The sequence below is a fragment of the Hyperolius riggenbachi genome, chromosome 3 (assembly GCF_040937935.1).
Source record: "Hyperolius riggenbachi isolate aHypRig1 chromosome 3, aHypRig1.pri, whole genome shotgun sequence".
Classification (NCBI taxonomy): Eukaryota; Metazoa; Chordata; class Amphibia; order Anura; family Hyperoliidae; genus Hyperolius; species Hyperolius riggenbachi.
Window position 1 is genome coordinate 470,753,341 of NC_090648.1, and position 13,895 is coordinate 470,767,235.

The 13,895-nt window shown below is 43.7% G+C and overlaps 2 protein-coding genes across 2 annotated transcripts in view; one reads left to right on the top strand and one right to left on the bottom strand.

The window, feature by feature from the left end:
• The window catches only part of IRAG2 (inositol 1,4,5-triphosphate receptor associated 2), a 179,302-nt gene that overhangs the window by 57,696 nt on the left and 107,711 nt on the right, over positions 1-13,895 (top strand). The window contains 1 exon segment of the mRNA XM_068277999.1: positions 9,445-9,559. Coding sequence (XP_068134100.1) covers positions 9,445-9,559 — 115 coding nt within the window.
• The window catches only part of DNAI7 (dynein axonemal intermediate chain 7), a 169,162-nt gene that overhangs the window by 2,018 nt on the left and 153,249 nt on the right, over positions 1-13,895 (bottom strand). The gene's annotated exons all lie outside the window — the stretch shown is intronic.

The following is a 13,895-nucleotide window of genomic DNA, read 5'->3' on the forward strand; positions in this document are numbered from 1 at the left end:
GCAAAGCCCATTTACCCAAGCTAGTACCCAGTCTGCTGCCCAGGGGATGGTGGCCCACATGCTTCAGTCCTCCGCCACAGGATCAGCAGCCCCCTCCGCAGAGTGACTCAGTTGTGTTGTGGTGACTGTAGGCACTTTGCTGTGTGTACACAGTGTTATCTGAACTGTTTGTATATGGTGTGGGAATCTGGCTGAGACTCCTCCATCCTTCTGGCTAAGAACACCTCTGATGATCCTGAGCTATATTGGGGTAAACAGAAATAGTCTCTCTTATCAGTTACTGAGATCTGTCTATTTGTACAGAGCTGACTGCAGTGTTTGCCCAGATCCACCACCGCCTGGGTATCCTGTATGGCATGCTGAATTGCCGCAGCTGTTATCTGATGACCAGTTCCATGTGACCAGACTGGATCCTCCTTGTTCATTCAATGTTGACAGCTGCCTTCTGCAGCATAGAGGAAATTTCTTAACTGAAGTTTAGCAAATTTTAGGACTCTCTTGCCAATTCAAGTTAAAAAAAAAAAAAAAAAAAGCACACCTGTAAGTTTTCAAGAAGAAAAAAAATCAGATGCTTACCTTTGTAGAGGGAGTCCTCTGGATCATCTGATCTGCTGAATTCCAAGATTTTTTATTTATTTTTTTAAATCCAACTTTAAAGGACAGAAGGAAAACTGAGAGAAATGCACTCCATATGTATTTAGAGAGTTCAAGCCTGTCGTATTCCCCCTCATCTGTGACTAATCGCAACTAATTTGATCTCTCAGCTGTGTCAGCTCAGAAATCTCCTCTGCCATGGCAGAGCCGCTAATTTGTAAACACAGGATGTTAACCCTATGTCTGCTTCCATGAAAGCATGAAGTAGACACACTGCAGGCTTATTGCAGGATTTGTATCAGCTGTCACAAAGAAAATGTTTTTCTTTGAAGAAAGAGAACCCGAGGTGGATGTTCGGGGGGCAGATGGGACACAGAAGTATGTTCTCTGCCTAATGACACGGCTCTGTGTCCCCCAACCGCCACTCTCTGCCCCCCCCCCCCCCCCCCCCCACTGCCGCGCTATAGCCTCCCGAGTTTAGTGACCAGATTTGTCGCTAACTCGGAGGTAAACACAGGGTAGAGGAATTCCCTGTTCAAAACGCCCGCCAGGGGAGTTGCAGCAGGGTTTCCTGAGCTGCCATTGGGCAGCTCTCTCTCCCTGGCTGCGCCTCCTGCCATTGCACCGCCTCCCTGCACGCTATGAGACACACACAGTCTCTCAGAGCATCATCTTGATTAGCCGGTTATTATTGCTGTTGCTAAAAAAAAATCTAGTCCGTCAGAGGCGCTAAGCAGACTAATAAACCTGCATGAGTTGTATATTCCTTGTTATAGCCTGATGAAGTGGGATGTGCCCACGAAACGTTACACCTGTCTGGAGTATGTAAATGTTTTTGGTTTTTTTTTGTGGTAAAATCAACAGTATCTTGTGTCTACTTCGGGGAGGTAAGTCCACCGCTACCCCCTCATTTTTAAAAGTTTTAGCCTTTTTTATACTACTGGCGCCTCTGTACAACTGTAGGATTGCGCACAGTATATAGGTTATTTCCATGGAAATGTTTTACTTGACAAAATGTCACAGGCATAGTGTACCTAACAGCCACCAGCAAAAATTGTGTTTAATTTCACTAGTTCGGCCCCTTGGCAATCTCAAGGCCAGCTATATGGCCCTTGGCCTAAAAGTTTGGACACCCCTGCTCTAGCAAAACTTGTTCTCATTGACTATATCAAGCAAATTAGCAGAATTTGACTTTTGTTCCCTTTCACCTGTCCTGGGCTCTGAACCTACCACAGTACTGTTTACTTTCCCCGATTAGCCTGCCTGTTCTTCTTCCCCTTTACCAAAGTAGGATATGTAAGCACAGAGAGCGAGGTGCTCAGAACCTCCCAGTGAGGGGTTAACCACTCACATTAATCTGCCCTTCTGGGATATTGTACAGGTGCGACAGGCGATCTGTCCCTGACATTTCTGCTGCCTGTGTTTACAGTATTCAGCTTCTGGTCTCGTTTCATCCTTCAGCAAAGCTCAACAAATCTAATGACTTCTGTCTTCACTCTGTGTACGGAAAAATAAACTACTTTTTGCGTTGCCTCATGAAGCCTGTGAGCATCCGTGGGGAACTACACAACCCAACAATGTTCCTAATCCTCAAATCCATGAGGGGGTTTCTGTTTTGCTAAAAACAGACCTGACCAATCCAGCCATTCAGGTGACCCATGCATAGCACCTATGTAATCAATTTGGTAACCTTGTTGGCCCATGTAAGTCATTACACTAATGCTACTACATTTTTTTTTTTCTTTCTAGAAACAAATGTAACCATATCTGCCCTGCAGGAGGATAAAGCTCTTGAACCATCATAGCTGCCACCTCCGTATTTCCTCCCATAATCCCCTGCTGTTTTGAGCGTGGAGCTTTGCTAGTCTCATGATATTCCTGCAGCAGGCTAGTCCTTCTAGTAAACCATCATGGCTACCACCTTCGTATTTGTTCCAATAAGCCCCTGTTGTTTTGAACATGGAGCTGTGCTAGTCACATGACTGTCATGCAGGAGCATAAAGCTGCTGAACCATCATGGCTGCTGCCTCTGTATTTTTTTTCTCCATTATGCCTTGTTGCTGTGAGCATGGAGCTGTGCTTGTGTAGTCACATGACATGCCTGCAGGAGGATCGTGCAAAACCATCATGGCTACTTTCTCTGTATTTTTTTTTTTTTTTTACCATAAACACTTGTTGCTGTGATCATGGAGTTGTGCTAGTCACATGACTGTACTGCAGGAGAATGGTGCTACTAAAGCATCATGGCTGCCACCTCTGTGCTCCTTCCCAGAATCTTTACTGAAAACATGGTGCTGGCGACCCATTGCATTACCAATATTTCTAAGCCATTACACCTCTTCTGTTCCTTGTCAGTGGGGATGATCAATGAGATGCAAATATTTCCAAATGCATGCAGGAGTATGTACCGTATATACTTGCCAAATTATTGAGCAGAAAAAATGTGCTCAGAAGTCCCCCCTAGGCTTATACGAGAGTCACCTACTGACGCCTGTCATCTGTGTCTGGTCTTACTTGTTTCTATGCCACGACAGCAGAGAAGTGGTGCAGTGATAGGGCATTGGATCTGTTGTCCACCCTGTATATACATGCTTCACTGTGGCCTGCGCAGAAGAGCATGTCTGGCATGGCTGCACAGAACAACGCAATGTGCAGAGCTTCCAGCAGCCTGGTAAAGCCTTTCTTCATGGAGGATCGGGCCGGAGGAGGATCACTCCTCCAATCAACAGGAGGAGATGGAACAGAAGGAACACGCCTCCAATCAAGGTGGAGGATAGAGCACAGGAGGAGAGCTCCTCCAATCAGAAGTGTCATACGAAGACCACCCACTGCTCACACATTAGCAGACAGCATGTCTGGCATAGATGGCTGTCATTGCGGTGAAGTCACCGTTTCAGGATTGTGACTGTTCACATTGTGGTTCCCATATACAAAAATGGCACATGTCATTTAGAGTGTATATGTTCCAGTATGATTACTAGAGGTATGGTGCTGGCTTCTGTATACTGTCTGTTCAAACTCAGGAGCTGCTGCATTTTCTATCATCGGCTTATACGCGAGTCAATCACATTTTCCTGATTTCTGGACGAAAAGTGGGTACCTCTGCTTATATGCGGGTGTACATGGTAAATTTTTATCCTCATATATGCAGCTTGAAAATGGACTAGTAGAGCTACATTTGAGTGGAACTTGATTGGTCCATTTTCAAGCTGCCTATAGTTGCATTAAAATGTACATAATCCTGCATGCAATATTTGCACCTCATTGATCATCCCTACTGGTCAGCCAACACCCCCAAAATGTGTGTTATTCTGGCTGTCATATTTTAAGAAGGCAAAGTTGTAATTGGCGTGTCTGTGATGCTAGGTGCCTATATAATTATCAGTGTCCTGGAACAAGTATGCAAAGCAGGTGTCCTAACATTACCCCCCCCCCCCCCCCCCATATCTTGTTGAAGTGATTTAGGAAGCCTTAGCAGCAGAGGTCCAGCCTGTGGCCTGATTTAGGCCAGTAATGGCTGCTTCCATATTTCTCTTGTGACAGGTGCTCTTATGCAATGTGGAATATAAAAGATTTGCTGAGATGGTGTTTGGCTGATTTTTCTGACACGCCATATATAACGGCTTTTGTTGAGTTACAATAAAGAGTGCGTTTTTTATAGATCAGGAAGAATTTTGCTTTGAAGGTTTAACACTTGACGGCTGTGAAAGTGTGAGAAGTAGCAGAGCTCCGGAGACATGAGCTAAAGCCCTGCAGTGTTCTGCTATCAGGAGAAAGAGAGCGCCACCACCAGACTCGCCCAGCAATACAGTGATGTCATAGCCAGGTTTCAGATACATACACATGTCAATTAACTGTTGCCTGAAATGATCATTGGTGATCATTTAGGGTGACCGTTATGGAATGATTGTTGTGCTGCAGGGTTATGATCCAAGCAGCCTGCTCTGTTCTATAGAGAGAGGACGGGGGAGGAAAAGTGCACAAAGGAAGATCAATCATGAACACGGTTGTGGGACACCTGAGACAGGATAGAGTTCCCGGTGGTGAACTACTCTCTTATCACCCTGTGTCAAAATACATTTTTTTAATTGGAACATTTTGCATAGATATACAGAAATCCATCTTCACCAAGAATTAGTTCTTTGTTCCATTTTTAGCATAAATGTGGGGGTGTGTGTCATTTTTTTTTTTTTAATTCTTCTGCATTACTTTAGAGCAAATAAAAATTACTTGGTCATTAACTAAATTCCATGTTTATTTTGCTATATTTCTTGTGTGTGTGTGTGTATATGAAGGAATGATTTGCATGTTTCCGGACTGTCCTGAAGTAAAGCATTGTGGGAGTACTGTGTAGACACGACATACAGGGCATCTCTATTACTGCTCATATTTGTTTTGCAATTGATGTAAAGCATACTATTTATTGTTGCTGTTTTTCTTATTCAAACTTGCTCTGTGTGTGATATACATATATAATATATATGGCCGAAATTGTTGGCCCCCCCCATAGATTTTTCTAGAAAATCAAGCATTTCTCACAGAAAAGTATGTTTTGCTATACACGTTTATTCCCTTTGTGTGAATTGGAACCAGGGGCGTAACGAAGACCCACCGGGCCCCCCTGCAGAAATTTTAAGCGGGCCCCCCCCCCCCACTCAGGGCCATTTTGAGGGGTTGCAGCATGTGGGGAAAGCTATGGCCACACTTGGCGGGGAGGGGGAACGGTCCCCCCCTCCCTCACCTCGGGCTCTCCCCTCCAACTTAAATAACTATATATATATGCAGTGGCAGCTACATGCCTTCCGTGTGTTCCAGCGTGGACGCTTCTCTCTGTAGTGTCTGACACGACTTCCTGTTTATACAGGAAGTCGCGTCAGAGGTTAGAGAGAGAAGCGTCCACGCTGGAGCGCACGGAAGGTATGTAGCTGCCGCTGCATATATATAGTGATTTAAGTTGGAGGGGAGAGCCCGAGGTGAGGGGGGGGGGGGGGGCGTTCCCCCTCCCCGCCAAGTGTGGCCATAGCTTTCCCCACATGCTGCAACCCCTCCAGCCCTCAAAAATGGCCCTGAGCGGGCCCTCCCGCGGGCGCATGGGGTGCAGGCCCTATTATTACGCCCATGATTGGAACAAAACAAAAAAAGTGGAAAAATGCAAATTGGACATAATGTCCCACAACTCCAAAAATGGTCTGGACAAAATTATTGGCATCCTTTAGAAATTGTGCATAAATAAGATTGTTTCAAGCATGTGATGCTCCTTTAAACTCACCTGGGACAAGTAACAGATGTGGGCAATTTAAAAATCCCACCTGAAAACAGATGAGAGAAGCTCACTTAGTCTTTGCATTGTGTGCCTGTGTGTCCCTCACTAAGCATGGACAACAGAAAGAGGTGAAGAGAACTGTCTGAGGACTTGAGAACCAAAATTGTGGAAAATATCAACAATCTCAAGATTACAAGTCCATCTCCAGAGATCTAGATTTGCCTTTGTCCACAGTGTGCAACATTATCAAGAAGTTTGGAATCCATGGCACTGTAGCCAATCTCCCTGGATGTGGACGGAAGAGAAAAATTGTTTAAAGGTTGCAACGCAGAATGAGGATGGTGGATAAGCAGCCCCAAACAAGTTCCCCAAAAAATCAAGCATCAGTGTCGGTGCAAACTATCAGATAAGCATTTAAATGAAATGGCAGGAGACCCAGGAGGACCCCACTGCTGACACAGAGACCTAAAAAAAGCAAGTTTGCCAAAATGTACTCGAGTAAGTCGAATTCCTTCTGGGAAAAAGTCTTGTGAACAGATGAGACCAAGATGGAGCTTTTTGGTAAAGCACATCATTCTACTGTTTACTGAAAACAGAATTGAGGCCTACAAAGAAAAAACAGTGCCTACAGTGAAATGTGGTGTAGGTTCAATGATGTTTTGGGGTTGTTCTGCTGCCTCTGGCACTGGGTGCCTTGAATGTGTGCAAGGCATCATGAAATCTGAGGATTACCAAACGATTTTGGGTTGCTCTGTAGAGCCCAGTGTCAGAAAGCTGGGTTTGCGTCCAAGATCTTGGGTCTTCCAGCAGGACAATGACCCCAAAACATATGTCAAAAAGCACCCAGAAATGGCAACAAAGCGCTGGAGAGCTCTGAAGTGGCCAGCAATGGGTCCAGATCTAAATCCCACTGAACACCTGTGGAGAGATCTTAAAATCGCTGTTGGCAAAAAGGCACCCTTCCAATAAGAGAGAACTGGAGCAGTTTGCAAAATGTAGAGTGGTCCAAAATTCCAGGAGAGAGGTGTAAGAAGATTGATGGTTATAGGAAGCAACTGATTTCAGTTTTTGTTTTTTCAAAAAGGTGTGCAGCCAAATATTAAGTTAAGGGTGCCAATAATTTTGTCCAGCCCATTTTTGGAGTTTTGTGTGACATTATGTCCATTTTGGCTTTTTTCATCCCTTTTTTTTGTTTGCTTGTTTTTGTTACACACAAAGGTAATAAACATGGGTATAGCAAAACGTGTTGCTGAAATACTTTCCTGTGAGAAATACTTTTCTGGAAAAATGTATGGGGTGCCAACAATTTCACACACAGCCCTGCTGGTCTATTTGGCAGCAGTAGTGTCTGAAATACACCTGGAACACGCATGTGGCTAATCTATGGAGATCGGGCGATGTCAGAAACACCTGATATGCTGCACGCTTATTCAGGGTCTATGGCTAAGTGTTAGAGGCACAGGATCAGCAGGACAGCCAAGAAACTGATATTGCTTTAAAGGAAATAAATATGGCAGCCTCCATATTCCTCTCACTTCAGTTGTTCTTTAAAATTGAAATTAGAGGTGGCTTACCTCAGTGGTGACACAGATTATGGAAACCGGAAAAAGTTTACTTGCACTAGGTCACCATTTTTCGTGAGTACATACCGTATATACTCTAATACAAGTCGACCTCGTGTATAACTCGACTCCAATATTCAACCATCTTAAGCTGGAATATTTTCTTGACTCAAGTATAGGTCTACCCAGCAAAGTGAATGGCTGCACTTGGGGACCAAGATGGGTTAAAGGGGAACTGAAGAGAGAGGTATATGGAGGCTGTCATGTTTATTTCCTTTTAATCAATACCAGTTGCCTGGCAGCCCTGCTGGTCTATTTCTCTGCAGTAGTATCTGATTAAAACCAGAAACAAGCATGCAGCTAGTCATGTCAGATCAGACTTATAAGTCTGAACCACTGAAACACCTGATCTGCTGCATGCTTGTTCAGGGGCTATGGCTAATAGTATTAGAGGCAGAGGATCAGCAGGGCTGCCAGGCAACTGGTATTGTCTAAAAGGAAATAAACATGACAGCCTCCATATACCTCTCTCTTCAGTTCCCCTTTAATGACTGCACTGCATACAGTATAGCAGCCAATAACTCCTCCTGGCCCCCAAGTGCTGCAATTATTGACTCCCCCTCCTGCAATTCAGAATCTTTTCCCTGCCCCTTTCCTTGTTAATTGTTGTGGTCAGGACCTTCAGACCTGTGTTTTCTTGGCATTTCCTTTCCTCAAAGTATCACTTACTGCAGGGTAAATTGCTGAAAATGGGAATGTCACTATTAGTGCACACATAAGAGCTACATTTCTAGACTTATACTCGAGTATACACAGTAAGTCTCATTTCATCAGGCCAAAATTTATGTGCTGGCGGGTAAAAATTGCTGAGCAATGAGCACTCACTGCTAGGCGAATTTTTATTTATTTATTTTTTATTTTTTTTATTTATGTATTTTTTTTTCAAGCTGCCACAGAAGTTTTGGCCTGATGAAGTTAGTTGTATATACTCATGAAACATGTTGACCTAGTGCAAGTAATCAAAAAGGTGAAGTGAGGTGCACCTTAGCACAAAGAGGTGTGCCACGACCCCGTCTCAGTGTCTCTTGGGACCACCGCAATCAAAAGTATAAATGGGTCAGCACCACCAAGTAGTAAATATAGCTCTTTTATTCCAGCAGTAACAGACGCTGTTTTGGGCTAACAAGCCCTTTATCAAACTGCAGTTTGATAAAGGGCTTGTTAGCCCGAAACAGCGTCTGTTACTGCTGGAATAAAAGAGCTATATTTACTACTTGGTGGTGCTGACCCATTTATACTTTTGACCTAGTGCAAGTAAACTTTTTCCTGTTCTCATAATCTGTCATCACTGAGGTTTTTAATTTATTTTACTATTTATGGGCGCCTCTTCCCCCTCAGAGTTTTCTGCCATGGGGTGCCATGCTGAACTTCCAGTGACCAGTATGAGAGAGGGTGAGAGTGATAACGCCAAATGTAACACACCTGCTCCCCATTCACATCTGAGACCTGTTAGCACTAACAAGTAGCATGACCCTGAGGAGAGGAAATGTGGACAGAATATTGGCATTCTTCACTTAGGGATGTACTTACTTTTGTTGCCAGCGTCTTAGATATTTATGGCTGTGTGAGTTATTTTGATGGAACAGCAAATTTACAGTTACACAAGCTGTACACTGAGTACATTGGATCAAAGTGTCTTTACTTCAGTGTCCCATGAAAATGTACTGTAAAATGTTTACAAAAATGAGAGGTGCACTCAGGATAGCGGTTCACCCGGAGCTCTCGTTTAAGCTGCTCTGTATGTTTGCAGGAGTTTCTGGTCCCATGTGCTGACACTTTGGGCTGTGTATTGATATCTGTGCTATTTGTTTGCCAGTGAGCTGTCAGGCTGCAGCTACAGAGAGGTGATATATGCAAAATCCAGAGAGCAAACATGACATCAGCAGGGAATATGACCCAGGTAGATGCTCCCCAGACTCCGCCTCCACCTGAATGTCACTGACATCTCTCCACCTGTCCCTGCAGAGCACACGATCTGGAAGCAGCCAGACAGCAGCTGGAGGAAGCCAAGGACAGAGAGAGCGAGATCTCCACTCAGCTGCAAGACTCTGCCTCCGAACACCAGCGCCTGTCCGCACAGGTAACTCCCTGCCTCTGCTCTCATCTCTCCCTGCATAGGAAGGTGTGTTCTCAGGCTGTTACTCCACATGGAATTCAGCCTGTTGGGTGCTGTATTTACCGCTATTCTTCCTCCACTTCCACGGTGTTACAGATCACCCAGCAAGCTCATGGTGACCCAGAACTCCTAGGAGTGTGTAAGGGGTTTCAAAGGACCAAAAAGCCTGATTGCTAAAATATTATGCAAAATAAAAGTTTGCCTTGTTCGAACAGAAGGTATTAGCAATTATTCAGGTTGGGGTGAGCATATGATGTCTCCCACAATGCATCACTGCTGAATATGCACTCCTATACACACTCCTGGGAGTTCTGGTTCACCAGGAGCTTCCTGGGTAATCTGTACCTCCTTGGTGCTTCAAGTTTTACCCCATAGAGCCACATTAATCCATGCCATGCACTGATGAGGATCAACCGATCCGAAACAGTCTGTATGCATGTTGGATTATTGTGGCTCTGCACAATTAGGAAGCTGATGCATCATTACATTCCAGCGGTTCTGGAGGTGTGGCTAGCTTTACAGGGACAACAAAGGGATGATTTACGTATTCAGCAGTGGTCCATTTGGGGAGACATCATATACTCACTCCAACCTGAATAATCGCAAATGCCTTCTGTTTTAGAAGACAACCTTTTTTGTTTTGCACTTCCACTGTGCACTGATAATCTGCAGTAGTCGCAGGCTGTGTAGTAGAAGGGAACAGATTGATCCATAGGATCTCTTATCCAATCCTATGTTTAATTCCACGACGTGGACCTGTTATAGGGGGAGATTTAGAGCAACCACTTGTATTGTTAAACCCGTTTCTAATTTCTTACTGAGTGGGAGGGATATTATAGCTTTCTGGATGTCGATGAGAATGTCACCTCCTCCTCCTCGTCTTCTCTGGCCTGGTGCCCAATCTGCTCCCATTATCTTGTCTTGCGCTTTCTGAACCATTTTTTCTTTTTTTAAACCTTTGCATGACGTTTTATTGTTGTTCTTAAAGTGTACCTAAGGTGACATGAGATAAACATGTGACTGTACAGTGCCGAACATATAACTAGGCTGTGTTCCTTTTGCCTTTTACTGCCTGAAATAGTTAAGCTTCGGGCATGCAAGTGACAGCTTCGCTCTCTTCGATCCTTGCCAGATTATAGTGTACTTCTTACTGATAAGGAATTGCAGCCATAAAATTGTCCTGGCAGAGAAAAACGGGATATAAAAAAAAAGCTCTGCTACACTTAAGGGTTTGTTCACTCGTGGTTTGCAAAACGCTCATCGCAATTGCGATTTTGCAGCACTGACGCTTTTGCCATGATTTGCGATTTACGCCCTCAACATCCTGCCCTCTATTGCAAATCACAAACGCTGCTGTGAGAACGATCCCATAGGGATACATTTGTGTGCACCAGTCCTTAATTGTCTGCCATTAAACAGACAATAATACATTAAATCTACTTTGTTAGCGATTAACCACTTCACCCCAAAGGCGGTTTTACCCTAACGGACAAGAGCGATTGTCAACTTTCAGTGTGCATCCCTTTCGTTTGCCAATAGCTTAATCACTACTAATCACAGCGAAATTATCTATTTTTTGTTTTTTCACCACCAATTAGGCTTTTTGGGGTTGATATTTGTTTTCAGTAATTACTTTATTTTCTATGCATTTTAAAGTGAAAAACAAGGAATAAATGAGAAAATACAACGATTTCTCCAATTTCATCCACTATAGTTTTAATATATACACTGCTACTGTACATAAACCCACACATTTTTATCTGCCTAGTTCTTCTGGTTATCACAACATTTTAATTATGTCCCTAGTACAAAGTATGGTGACAATATAGAATTTGGAAATAAAGGTGTCTTTTTTTTCTTTGGTGTTTTTTTTTTTTCTCTCACTATTTTCACGTGCACGTGCACAGCGACAGCAGCACTGTCTGACTTATAAAAACGTCCGGGAGCCATTAAGAGGCTCTAGCACGACGCTTTTATAAGTTAGCTTGTCATTAAGTGGTTAAACATAAAATAAAATCATGGGATATCTTTAAAGTCATTTTTAGGAGTTGGAGGGTCGGTACAATTGTTTATCTCATCCGTTTGTTTTCACCTCGGGTGCACTTTAAGTATGCTTAAAATGAGGAACTGATCAGTGATGTGAAACACTTTTGCTGATTTGCTTATCTTCCTTGATGCCAGCCTATCTATCCTCACCACTATTTACATTGCAAAATAAGCTAGCATCACTCTGTACTCTGTACTTACAGATGTAATCCGCACTTAAACAGAGGGATACATTTGTAGAGAGTCTGGTAAGACCTTTAGAAGTAGTGTGTGGAAAGATTAAGTCAGATTATTCTAGTAGAGATCAGCACACACTGTAACTTGTTTACTATCAGTGCAGTGCAATAGCGTATTCTACAGACTGAGGTTGTTGTGCCTGTGTTTTTAAAATGGGGTAAAGTAAATAATGCCAGCAAACGATCTTTTACAAACTATTATTCGTATGAACGATTGTATCATTTTGGGACCACTAAAAGACAAAAGCCTCCTAACCAATCCGATCAGACTAATGAAATTGATCCAATTTTTGGGTTAATCCCATTAATCTGATCGAATTGGCTAGGCGAATTTTTATGTGTTAGTGGTCCCAAATATTCATTTCCGATTGTTCATATGAATAATCGTTCGTAAACGATCGTTCAGTAAATTGTATCGTTAGTAGCCACCTTTACTGATACAACGCACAATAACATTTATAAAGCGTTTTTTTCCGCATAGAGAAGTACAGTAACCTTTTAAAGGGACTCTTAGCAGTAAAAAAAAAATCTTACTTTACATGGGGCTTCCTCCAGCCCTCTGTAGCCCACGAGGTCCCCCGACATCCTGTTCAGCTTTTCCTTGGTCCCCCGGCAGCTCCGTTAATCCCGGGATTTCGGCTGAAGTCGCACATGCGCTCCCCCACAGCGCGGACCTGTTGTGCGCCATCACACCTATCGCTGTAAGCGTCCTGCGTGGTTCAGTCTTCTGAGAACCGCGCATGTGCAGGACACTTGCAGCGACCAGCATGATGACGCGACAGGTGTACGTTAGGGTGCATGCCCACGCGACTTTGGCCGAAGTCGCCAGATTACCGCAGCAGCCAGCGGGACCAAGGAAGAGCTGAACAGGATGTCGGGAGGACATTGCGGGCTACAGGAGGCTGGAGGAAGCCCCGGGTAAGGCCAGATTTTTTTATTTTTTTTTACTGCTCAGGGTCCCATTAAAGGGGGCCATACATGTAACTATATTGATTTAAAAATCTAATTGAATCGGATGAAAATCTCTGCTGCAACAGGCATGCAGAATTTAAACCATATCTTCTGTGACGTGTTTCTGTGGACATTAAAGTGGAGCTGAACTCTTGCACAAGGCAGAAGGAAAACAGAGAAATGCACCCTGTATGTATTTAGAGAGTTTAGCCTGTCTGATTCCCCCTCATCTGTGACTAATCACAAGTGTAATTTGATCTCTCAGCTGTGTCAGCTGGCTGCCTCTGCAGAGCAGCAGGGCCGGTTTAAGCAACAATGGGGCCCCAGGGCAAAATAAACCTGGGGCCCCCCCAACATATACCCCAGAACAAAAATCGGCATTAGGGGACCTTTTTTGCAGCTGGTATAGTCAGGGTGTGAAGTCCCAATCGGTCGGAGCTCCACATTCTGGCTATCCCAGCCTGCATGGGGGACAAGGGGTTAAAAAGTCTCAGGAGGGGGGACCCCACAATTTTCTTTTTAAATTCCCACACTCTAAACATAAAAAAAAAAAATTGGGAAAATAGGAAAAAATGCCAGGGATCTTCATACAGCCATATTGCGGCTGTATAGCGATCCTTGGCCAAAGCGCTGCGGCTGCGTATAGACCGCCCGGAAACCCCGTCAGGAAATTTATTGCGCTTTCGTTTGATGCATGTAAAATTACACTACCGTTAGGTTTGCTACTAAAAGTGACATTTACCGCATTTAAAAGTATACTTTTTTTCCTTCGAAACTTTAAAATTGATTTTCTCAAAAACTATAAGGTCTTTTTGAAAAATTGTTTTTTCCTCTTATTCCTAATGGTCTCCTTAACATACCCTGCAAATTTAGGGTTTCTAGCATTTAAGGTGGATTTGCTATTAACCATTAAAGTCGGCAGGTTTTTAAATGTTTTTTTTTCCTTTGAAACTTTAAAATCGATTTTCTCAAAAACTATAAGGCCGATTTTGAAATTTTTTTTTTCCTCTTGTAGCCACTGGGGGCCCCTACAAGCTCTGGGGCCCTGGGGCAGCTGCCTCCTTTGC